Source organism: Pelmatolapia mariae, linkage group LG10_11 (assembly GCF_036321145.2).
Source record: "Pelmatolapia mariae isolate MD_Pm_ZW linkage group LG10_11, Pm_UMD_F_2, whole genome shotgun sequence".
Lineage (NCBI taxonomy): Eukaryota > Metazoa > Chordata > Actinopteri > Cichliformes > Cichlidae > Pelmatolapia > Pelmatolapia mariae.
In genome coordinates, this window is record NC_086236.1 from 50,225,331 (window position 1) to 50,237,576 (window position 12,246).

Genomic DNA, 12,246 nt, shown 5'->3' on the forward strand with positions numbered 1-12,246 from the left:
TAGGTACACCTTGTTAGTACCAGGTTTCCCTCCAGATCTGCCTTAATTTTTGGTGGCAGAGTGAACAAGATGTTTGAAACATTCCTAAACGATTTTGGTTCATATTGACATAATAGCATCACACAGGTGCTGCAGGTTTGTTGGCTGTATATCTATGATGCGAATCTCCCTTTCCACCAGTACAGTGAACTCACTATCAAGTTTAACAAACGAGTTTGAGAGTTGTGCCATGTTGCATTATAGTCCTAGCAGCAGCCATTAGAAGATGGATACACTGTGGTCATAAAGGGTTTGACATGGTCAGCAACAATACTCAATACAGCAACAAGAGGCCCAAAGTGTGCCAAGAAAATATGCCCCACATCAATAAACCAGCTAGGCAGGATGGCTCAGCGCTTTCATGACATTCATGTTAAAATGCACAGCAGAATTCAAGACTCAACAGACCAGACGGAGGGTCTCCAGTCTTCAATTGTTCAAGTTTGGTTAGGCCATGTGAATTGTATTTTTGGTTTCCTGTTCTTAGTTCACATGAGTGACTAGAGATGTTCTCCTTTTTGAACCACTCTATTGTAACTCACGAGATGGCTGTGTGGGAAAATCCCAGTAGATCAGTTTCTGAAATACTAAGACTAGCCCGTCTGGTGATGACAACCATGGCACATTCAAAGATGCCTAAATGCACTGAGCTGGCCGTGAGAATGCTATCGCAATCATACCTGCATTAACAAGCAGCTGAACCAGTGTACCTAATAAAGTGACCAGTGAGGGTATATTCCCTTTCTAGGCAAACTCTTGATATGTTCATCATTAAGTAAAGGTCTACCTGATCAAAGTAAAAAAGATTAAGCTGCCTAAATTAAAATTTATGATGATTATTCTACGAAATTATTATAATAAAATAAAACGCAGCAGTGCATTGATGAGTCAGCATCATGAAATTACATCTGATTATTCGGAGCACCAAGAATATTTTAATACAATATAATTGTCTACCAATCTTTCAAGACCACTTGCATTTCATCTATAAGATTTACCAAATGTTAACATCTGATAACCTGTTAATACTTTTGTAATGCATTTTACTACTGTTGCTACTTTCATTTTCTGCTGTTTTAGATCTTTGTAACCATACAAAGTACCAGTACCAGTTAATGAAATCTAAGAAAACAAAAATCACGATTAATAACTCTTTAGGTGTAAGTGGATCATAGTTTAGTTCAAGTTTCTTATTAAAACAGAAACGTGGTAAGTTCACCCCCTGCATTTGCTGCATGAAGTATTTGCTTCCGTTTAGAAAATGACCTATTAAGAGGAAAATCTCTTATAATTCTTCTATAACTTGAGTGAACAGGCTCTTTAATTCATCATCCTTGTTTACCATCGGCTGCAAGGACTAATATATATATATTTTTTTAGTAAAAATTGTAGTGGTTAATGAAGAGCGCTGTAATTGTGGTGCGAGCACCATTATAGCCTCACTCCTCATTTTGCAACTCTGAGGTTAAGATGTGTAAATGTTTTAGTGGTAGCAGATCATGCCCTGAAACTCCAGCTTCTTTGAAAAGGCTGGAAGGGTTTCTTGATGCTGAAGAACATAAGATTAGGTTTGAGTCGTGGGGTTTTCTCGGGTATGACAGCAGCTTTGCTTTCTTCAGTGGGAAATCGACTATGGTAGACTTCAGGGTAGGACTTCTGAAACTGCAATGATGGGAAATGCATCGTTATTTTACAGTATACACACCCTATAAGAAAACCGACATTGGTTTAGATTCTAAATTCACATTCCTTCTAGACCTTAATTTGATTAAAATTCAAGAGAAATGTCATGATACTAGTATTCAGTACCAATGAATTAAATTACAGCCATACCACTGAAATAAATATATTCTGACATAAATCTGCAAACAAAAGCACACATTATTTATTTTTTGATAGACTAAAGGTAATGTTTGACTCGATTAGCGGCACAAAGCCTTTATTTATTTACTTTATTAGTGTACAGTTAGCCTCAGTAAATGTTATATATGGGGCATTGCCATCTATACAAATATACAAAAAGCTATAGAAACATTTCGTTAAAACATTGTGTCAAAATCAAAAGATTAAACTCACTACGAGCTCTGAATACAGATCCTATCTTTATGAACTTAAGTTAAAGTTGAGGTGTTACCTTCTTTTTTGCTAACAGCTCTGTGACATCAGTTGCTTTTAGTTGTATATAACTTGTCCCTGATCATCTGACCAGGATGCAAAATATGATCAAACACAGAGAAGTACCAACAGACCTGTTCCTGCACCTGACAGTGCCATGTTGTTTCACATTAGCATCCTCTCCAGTACTTACCGCATCTATGGCAACAAGAGTACTACAGGAAAACGAGTACAGAACAATCAGGTCTTTCACGGTTTCTGGAGCGAATTGATTCTGACGCTTTCTTAAAATTCAAATGGCTTTTACATAAATGCTTGTAATTTGTTGTTTGAGAGCAGCTTGGCTTTCCCCTCAAAATCTAATGAGACAGATCCAGTTGAATCTAGCTCTAATGACATCCTTGGTGTGTAGGCATACCTGTTTTAGTCTTTTCCTCTTGTCTTTAGCGGGGAGTTCTTTGTCTGCAATCAGGCCTTCTAGCAACTGCTGCAGCGGGGTCTGAGTGCCTATCACCCTCTGCTCCTCGCACTCCACCCTGCTGATCTGCTTGTAGAAAGCTGGAGATGCACTGAAATCTGTATCAGCCCCTGCATATTTGATCTGATGGAAGACACAAAGATAAAGCAATACATTAAAAAAAATGTTTATAGTTACAACAGTGTGGGACAGAGGCCCACTGATGGAGTAAAAGATAATAATCAATTTGGGCCTTCATCTGATGTTGAACACGTACCATCAATATCGTCTTCATTTACTAAAGTACGAGCCAAAATTAATCATATACACACCTAATATGAATCAACTGTGTGCAGACACTTATAAGTGAAGCCCCTCATCATCAAACGAAGCTGATCAAGAGCGCAGGGACAAAGTTTTACAGAAAACTGTCCCGCAAGGTCTGTCTCTGTCACACAAGTGGCTCCTCTCTTTGTTCAATGATCAGCATGAAGCTGCTTTTCAATTTCACTCACACAGTGCTTGATGAAAAACAGCTGTGGCCATTCTAATCACTAGTATAAGCTGTAAACCCCATCAAGACGGAAAATAAATCACTCATTTCGTGTGTTGCCTTTGTTCCCTTCTGTTTAAATCTTCAAATTAAATCGGTTGGGCTCTGGTTAATATAACACGAAACTTAATTTCAATTTCATTGTGACTGAATGTGTACCAACCTGTGCTCTTTTGAGGTGGGACAGATGCTCTTCAACTTGGCAACGCAGCTTGGCAGGCACCTGGAAGATGGTGTTGTGATGCTCCATCATGAAGGTCACCAATTTGGTGGCAAGTAACTCATCCAAGTCCATGTCGTCTGCTGAGCCAAGAACGCACTGAGAGAACATCTGCACCATCTAGACAGACACCACAGTGAAAATTGGATAAGGGGGTCACTGCCAGTGAAAGTATGCTGCTTACGCTACAGCAATATTGAAGATTTATAAAATATATTAAGCACCCGTCATAAATCCAAAGTAATAAACATCTTTGTGAAAGTTATATTGTGTGAATTTTGCATGTAGGCAGTGTTAAAGACATTGATTTTTTGGGTTCATTATCTTGCTAAGATGAAGACTTAATAAAGTGACACACTGCTATTTAGAGTTATAAAATAAAACCGATATAATACCCTTTTTCATTAAGTTTTTAACTGGCTTCACTTGCAGCATGTTGCTATGAAGAATGTTTTATAAAATCCAGTACCCCCACAGTAATTTGTACAACAATACCTCCTGGAACATATTTGCTATTGGGTCTTTATATGTGAGAGGTCTAATGTGCCTGGGGTTGTTGCAAAGTAAGACAAAATAATCATTATCATGACTGCACTGAAAAACACTGAACTTGTGAAAATAATACACCCACATCAACCTCCCTGAAATCCCCCAGAACCCCCCCCCCCCCCCACTCTCACTGAAAAGCAGCTATTAAGCAGCCAGACTTTCTACAGTCCATTTCCATGTTTATAGGCCCATCACAAAAAAAGTGTTGTATATCTACCACATATGCAATTTTGAGTCTTTTTAACTTCTTTTATTCCCTTTCGTTATTAAGAATAAAGGACTGTCCAAATCCCTGACAATATTGCACTATAGTCCATTTACTCTTTACTCTTATCAGGTAACAATGATTTTGCACAAACTGTGTTTCTGAAGAGCTTCACTCTCTTCGTCCCTTTTCCTGGTACCACACAGGAAGCTATGGGAGAATGTATTCTCCTTACCATAATTCATCACAGCCTTACAAAAATATATGTTTCTTTCTTCTTTTACACATTTCAAGATCAAAGCTGTCAAATAGTCAATTCCAGAATTCCAACCAAACATGTTTTAATAATTTCAAAATTCTGAAAGCATGATTTTTTTCTTTAACTATACTAGGAAATATACCGAATGTACCAGAGGCGTTTGACAAGAAGGAATGGTAGAGGCAACTGCAGGTGATAGACAGGTTGTCAAGACAACCAATAGCCAGTAAGCAAATTGTAACAAAGTGCATTCTGAAAAGAAAGTGTGCAGCGTAAAAATGAATACCTCAGACTTTTCCAAGTAAATCAAAAATATGCATCAGTGTGTGTGTTATTAAAATGTTGTTACAATGTTCACGCTCATATAACAGTTTTACAGTTATATGAATTATCACAGTTGTATCTGTTTTATCACAGCATGAGCTGGCACTCTGTGCACTATTATATAGAAATATCTATAAAAGAGTGTGTTGAAATAAAGTTTTTTTTACAAATGAACTAGCAAAATCAGTTACATAGACTTTATAGCAGGGAGCTAGCACATTAAGGAACATTTAATGTCCTGATCTGATGGAGTCAGCTATTTTCATTCTTTCATGTACCTCTGTCAGCAATATACTAGTACAGTTAGGGGCTCAGTGCGTGCATGAAAAAGACTATACCTCCATTTGCTTGATTTATATTAGCAGCTGGAAGTTGTGGTACACGTATCAACGAATTTATGGTTGACATATATGGTTATAACCTTTATGAAAATAGAATTATCTGCTGGACTATCAAATTTCCATTATGTAACAGGTTCAGTTGTCCTCCTATAATATATGAATACTGATTTATGAGCTTTTACTAAAACAATGGACTTAGTTAAACTGCCGAAATAGTACAAAGTGAAATAAATAAATTGTAGGATTATGTACCAGTGTGCGGGTAGCAATCGTGTCATTAAGTGGAGGAAGCTGGGGATTCTGACAGACTCGGGCCATGAGACGCAATAAAAGCTGGAGGCGTCTTCGGTTGGGAGGCGGCAGAAGGAGGCAGCTTACTTGAAGAGCCTCACTGGCTGCCTCCTGCACTGGCAGCAAACCTGCAGTGATATAATAAAAGATAAGTCCGGCACTGTAAGGGAAAACTTAGAGGTTAGCAAAACGAACACCAGAAAACAGCAGTGCAAAAACACTGTAGTGAATCCACGTTGTGAGGCACTCACTGAGAATGTTGACAAATACTTCATACAGATGAAAAGTCAGCAGGGGTTCTTTAAGTCTCTGATAGTAGTCTGCTACTGTTCTTAGAACATCCCTCTCGAAACCTGGGTACACTGGCTGTTTGCTTTCATTCCCATTAGGCCCTGAGAAAGAAAACAAAGACAGATTTATGGCTTTTCACAAGGAACAGTGGAGGAAAGTTAAATATACACCCGGGCTTTGTAAAAAGACACCTAAAAATTACAAGTGCTTATGGCACTAAAAGCCCAGAGAGAAATATCACCTGTCAGAAACTCGTTAACAAAATAAAATAACATGAAAGTGAAATCAATTGTACAGAATGATTCTTGATATTTCAATCTTACTTATGGCAGTCAGGTCATTGTCCTGACTGCACTTCACAAATAACGAACCAGTCTCAAGGTAAAGCTGCTTTTTCCTTTCGTTCTCTCTCTCTCTTTTTATTAAAAGAATGATTTACGGTCAACAGAAAATTTATACTTACAGTTAGCAAGGCATTTCATTGCAGTTACCACCCAATAGGGCATGTCCTCTAGAAATTCAAACAGAATAGGTGAATTATAATCATACAGCAAGTTTCAACAACAAAAAAAAAACAATAGTTCTGGGAACCAATGCAGCATACCAGCTTTGTTCTCCAATACAACTATGCCTGCTTTATTGACACTGAACACATTGTGAACAATGTGCTTGCCATTGACATGTGCTGGGTTCAAAACACCATCCAGTGTCTTCAGACCCAGCACTCTCTGCAAACTAAAACAGGATTAGAATTAAACCTCCATACAGCACACACAATGGAAGTGATGAACAGGTAATGTACAATAGTAACATACTGTGCCACTGTCATTGACTTCCAGATGTGATCCACTTGTTTTGATGTTATCTCCTTCCTGCGTATAAGCTTGCATTCATGCACATCTCCAATAGCAACGCTGTGCCTTTTATTCCACAAATCTGAAGTCTGATTAAAAAGGAAAACGAAAAAGTTACTTTGAAAGTTAAATTGAGTAAGCACTGTGAAAGGAACCCATGAAACTGTGCTACAATCAAACAAAAGCTATACTTACTAACTTAAGTTTAACTTCATGTCAGAGGTCTGTTAATGAAAACTGAATCCAGCCATAGATGTCCATAAAGTAAGTTATGTGCAATAATTAGAAATGACACAGGGAATAAGTACTGAACCTGTTTACTGATATTTACTTAACATTTTTGTTTGTTGGTGATGCCAGCTTCAAGACACCTTCTGTATGTTACACTAGTGCTGTATATATAAATATCTATAGCACTGGTGTCTTGAAGCTGAAGAGAAACACAGAAACAGGATGTATAAAAGGAGCTAATAAAAGCACAGTTGGGGCTAGAACATTTCTTTCTCACCAGGACAGCAGACTTCACGGGTGCAATGTTCTCCTGCTGAGGCAGCTCCTCATAGTCATCCCAGCGGATGAGTCTGGGCAAGTCACTGCAGTCTTTTATTACAGGCCTTGCTGGAAAAGACTTGAGTGGAGACAGTGTTGGGAACCTGGAGAGACAGTCAATAGTACTGGGCTCAGTTAAAGAGGTAAAGAGATGCACTTGCTAAACAGAGATGAAACTGTATTGTGGAAATGCATCAGTGATGTCTTCTAATATAAAATAAAGAAACAAACCAAAAACAAAGGAGCTATGCAGGATGACAGAGGAGCACCTGTACAAATGGCCATTGTCCTCAAAGTCCTCTGTCCCATGGCGGCCTTTGATATCTTCAAACACGTGGGCCTTGAGGAACTTTCTAAGCAGCTGCAGGGTCTGGTAGCGGGTTACCTCAGGACCAAAGTTGTGATTGTCCCTCAGCAGATTATGCAGATAATCCACGGCCTCGGTTCCCGTGAAGCTGCAGTCATAGCAGCGAAAGTGTGCCCAATGCCTTCTAAGTGGCATGCCACCGCGAAAAAGTCTGATAGTTTCATTCCACTGCATAACAGCAAAACACAGAATGTGGTGAGAAACGCTGCAGAGTGATATTATCTGATATTTAACAACAAAAATGTAACAGCAAGTCTTTTTGATGACAAACTGAAAAAATAAGTTTAGTCTAAAACACAGGCTAACGTCATTCATGGAATATATTAATGTGATAACAGCATTTTATGCATTCACCAAGTTCAAGTGCTCACGGACATTTCAATACTGTTTTTAGTTATGCTTTTATACGATGTTGCCACTGCAGAAAATCTGCATGCATGATGCCCATTAGTTACTTTAAGATGGCTGTATCAGCCATACACAGGCATGTATTTAAATAGCAAATGAAGAACAGACACTGATATGGTTAACTTTCTACAGTCCATTTCCATGTTTATAGGCCCTGCTCTGAAACTACTCTAACAACTCCATTATCCTCCTGTTAGGGAAAAAAAAAGATTTATGTATCAAAAATAAATAAAACACTATCTCATCATCGTGTTTTGGGATGCATTACCATCATTGTGTTACACTGTGTAGATGTGTGGGAGAAAAATAAAAGGCTTTGAGCTTAGATAAAAGCAGAGAGAGAACAAGAAAGAGGGAGGGAGAGAGAATTAGGCGACACAAGGTCTTTAATACCTGGAAGAATCCCTGCAAATAGAAACCTTTGCCCTGGCTGGTCTCAATCATGAAAAAGGTTTAAAGTAAAGGGAAAGACGGAAAATCTTCAAAAAAGCAAAAGCCAATAAGCTCGTCTGCAGACTGTTTGAAAGAGAGACATCGAAGAAGAAACTGGTGAAGGAAGAATGCCGGGGCAGCAGGTGGAAAGCTAGCTGACAGTTTCTAGAAATTCTTTTTGCAGAAGAATTAAAACAAACAAACAAAAACCAAAAACTATGAGATTCCATTGTGTGCTTGTGACCTTCGATAAATGAGAATGAATTTCAATAAAAAATTGATCCAAATACCACATGGCAGAAATCTGATTTACAAGAGTTAAACCAAAGCGCCAGCAGCCTGGATGTTATTGAGTAAACAGGCCAAGGCTAGTAAAAGCCTTCCGTTGTGTTCAAACTCAAAAAGGTGTTTCTCTGCAACCCTGGAAAACTTTGATTTTTATCGCACTTTAGTGGCCTTTTCTGACTCAGATATGTCAAAGAAAATAACAGGTGCACATGAAATTAATGACAGCTCAACTTCATTTATCTGCTTCTGTTTCAGTGCCCTGCTTTTAATGGGGAGGCACACTGAGGTGGGCGTTTGAACAGAAGTAGGAACCGAGGGGTTAAAACTGTGTGCTGCGTATGGCTCCCAAACAGTGGATATTTTAAAATACTTGTTTTGGACTTTGGACGTAAAAAGAGCTGACATTAACAGCAAATTGTGTTGTGTATCGAGCTCTTACACGAAATAAAGAGTGCAGAGTGTGTTTGTGATAAGTAACTACATATAATATGCAAATTCACTAGATCTATGTGCACTTAGTTTTAATGTAGCCTCACTCTAAACAGGCTTGTAAACGCTTAGAAACCGATAAACTGATAACGTAAGTGCTGTTTATTAGTTCAACTTACGACTAGGTTACGTTTGTAAGAACGCAGTTCTTTTAACATAAGTTTACGTTGACACGTAAATAGTTAAGCCACACACGAAAAACTACCTAGTCTCTCCAGTTACATTAAGTTAAAGTATTCCAAAGTAACGTGCTTTAGTTCACAACACTCACCAGTTTCGTCGCCCTGTATGGACCCGGTCCAATAACTTGGTTTTCCATTGTAATACTAAAAACCCGCTTCACTTGGACACCGACATGGACACAGTTTTCTTTTTTTTCTTTTAAGCTTGTCAAAAACTTAAGTAGAAGAAGAGTCTGAGCAGAAACGTTGCTGGCAACTTTGAATCTCGTGCGTCACATCAGTTCTACGACGTGATTAGCCAGCGGTATGATCACGTGACCAATTGTAACAAAGCGTTTATAAATAAATGTGGCAGCGCAACATTTTACCCTGCCCCCTAAAAAAAAACCACACAGTCAATTAGGGTTGATAAGAGAAGAATAGGACTATTTTTAGAGTATTTGTTTATCTCTCTCTAAAAACTTTTGTCAATTAAATTTTAACTACATGATTTGCTTATAAAGCTTTTGTGTCACCTCAAGACGACCACCTGGATTAATTACGGAACTATTACTATTATTGGTGAGTAACTGATTGTAACAGTTGCCATGCTACTTGCTTGCTACTTATCCCCCAAAATTGTATATTAAATGTACACGTACTCGGGAAAGACAGGCAATTTTAGACAATTATGAAACACATACTGTTTAACTTCACACCATATTTTCTCCTGTGCGAAACTGAAAAATAACGCTAGCAAAGACAAACAACGACAATTTGTCTGTATATAGTGCTACATTATTTATTTTAATTTATTTTATTCCTTGTCCACCTGTCCTACATCTTGAGACAATGTCCCATATTACTGGTTCTGCAGAACATGAACTTTTCCAAAGTTTGGCTTTTTGCCACTTTTTTCTTATTTTTTATTTTAGTCAAATGAAGTTTAGCTGATCTAATGCTGTTCCCAAAGAGTTAACATTACCAAAAAGTTAGAAGCTTTGCAGATTTTGATGAATATGATGGACATTGCCACAAAATAAAATTTAATAAAACAGATTGGGGGTATATATTGAGATATGTTTTGTTTTTGCTGGTGTCATTTTTCAATTTCGCACGGTAAAAAAAATGTGGTGTGAAGTGAAACAGTATGTGTGTTTGTGTCATAATTGTCTAGAAATTGCAAGTCTATGGACGCCTCCCTGCTGAATTCCAAATCTCACACTGAACAGAGCTGAAATAACAGTGAAATAACAGGGAATGCAAGAGTATATATAGACCATCACATGGGAACATGAAAACAAACTTCAGCTTCCTTTTATTCTTTATGTATTTATATAGCAAGACGTTTGGAAAAGTTGCATTCAAATATAATACATTTACTACTTTTCAACATTGTTAACATGTCCCACTTTGCCACACACAAACACAGTGTTTGAGTTTGTGGGGATCTGGTCACCCTAACTGGTACATTTGGTGTTTCCAGTTAGCCTATTGGGAATTCAAACACTGAGCAGCAAAAATGTATAATACTCCATGTATTTTGGGGAGTTTGCTAATGCAGTGCTTGAAGGCCAATAAGATCTTAATACTCAAATGACAAGCTGGTGACACAGTTATTTATCCAAAACCATGCTACAGCTTTTGGGATACACTGAAGGCTTGTCAGGGAGCCATAAAGGAGATTACAGAGGATGAAGAAAAGTGAAATAATTGTAGACATGTCCCTTCTACAAATCTGTGAAGGATCAGTGTATTTAATAATTCAAACACTCCCCAGCTCCACACAGGATGGCCATACCACTCCTGTAATATGCTTTGGAAAATTTCAAATAAAATCTAAATTTAAAATAGAAAAGAACCTACAAAGCACTGTTCCTTTAATCATGATCAATTTCTTACAAGGAAATATAAAGAAAAGAGTTTTTACTTCACTGTGTATCATATTTGGGGGTTAACAAGGGTAACATAAAAAGGTACTTGTGCTTTTTTCCTTTCTTTGCATTGCATACCATCCATTTTCTGTTATCAGCAAGGCAGAGGGAGAGATAAGTGGCAAGAATTCAAGGCCCTAATATATAACAGCGCTTGCATCACTACTGCACCAAAGCCACAGCAACTAAATCTCTGTCACCAAGCTGCTGTGCAACTCTGATAAGATTGTTATCTTATCAGTTGAGTTAGATTTTTGCAAACCATATGTGCAGAACAATGACGAAAAATGGACTAATCAATTAGTGCTGCAAATATGTCAAGATGTGTTTGCTACAAATTTGCTGCAATGCTCAGAGCGCCGAATGATTTTCCATTTTAGCATCCTGATTCACATATAGTAAGAGAAACCATTGGTTTTACTGGACAAGTTAAAAAATTATTATTCTATTCAGCAGGCAGCAGAAATCTGGCACAAAAAAAATATCAGAAGGGTCAAGGGAGAGCATCAGATTAACAGAGGGACAGTCAATTGGCACATTGGAATGAACTCTGACAGTGAAAGTGTTCTGTGACTACAAAAAGAATCTGAACAGCTCTATAACTGAAAAAAAAAAGCTTAGATAAAATGGTCCTGGCATAATCATTGATGTTTTATCATTTAAAGTACTGCATTCATTATTTTCTATTATACACTATTCTCTACACATTACAGTCAGCCATAGATGTTCAATGGCAGCGCAGTCAAGCCAAGGATAAAAATACAGAAGGCTGGGAAAGACTTGACAGTTAAAGGTCAGTAACCGAGCAAATGTAAATAGCCAGATGTGTTAAAAGTTTGCGTAGCGACCTTAACCAGCTGAAAGAGTTGTAAAAAGTTTGGAGCCCACATAAAGGCACTGGCATCGTGACTTTCATAGTGCAAGGAGGGATTTTAGATGCCCCAAATCACAGTAGAGCCTTCTGGAGGTGTGTCGACATTAATAACTCCAGTGACAGCCCATGGTTCACTTCCAAAACCAGATTTCATTTCATTTGAGAAATGTCTCTCCTCACCTTGCTTTGACTCTAATGGCTTTGACGTCTCAGTGAAATGTCATGGCAGTGACATTTAGGACAGGT

The 12,246-nt window shown here is 38.0% G+C and overlaps 1 protein-coding gene across 1 annotated transcript; it reads right to left on the reverse strand.

Annotated features, from left to right (window-relative positions):
* Positions 1-1,438: 1,438 nt before the first annotated feature.
* depdc1b (DEP domain containing 1B) lies at positions 1,439-9,350 on the reverse strand. Its single transcript, XM_063487473.1, has 11 exons — positions 9,303-9,350; positions 7,317-7,582; positions 7,007-7,151; positions 6,460-6,587; positions 6,249-6,379; positions 6,108-6,155; positions 5,605-5,745; positions 5,315-5,481; positions 3,328-3,504; positions 2,573-2,755; positions 1,439-1,701 (listed from the first exon to the last, which is right to left on the reverse strand). Exons 1-11 carry the CDS (start codon positions 9,348-9,350, stop codon positions 1,537-1,539), a joined length of 1,599 nt encoding a protein of 532 aa, XP_063343543.1. The 3' UTR covers positions 1,439-1,536.
* Positions 9,351-12,246: the final 2,896 nt, after the last annotated feature.

Coding starts and splice junctions, on each gene's coding strand:
- depdc1b (XM_063487473.1), bottom strand. CDS start 9,350: ATGGAAAACCAAGTTATTGGACCGGGTCCATACAGGGCGACGAAACTG. Junction 6,156..6,248: donor TGTATTGGAGAACAAAGCTG/GTATGCTGCATT, acceptor TTGAATTTCTAG/AGGACATGCCCTATTGGGTG. Junction 2,756..3,327: donor CCCACCTCAAAAGAGCACAG/GTTGGTACACAT, acceptor GTCTTCCATCAG/ATCAAATATGCAGGGGCTGA.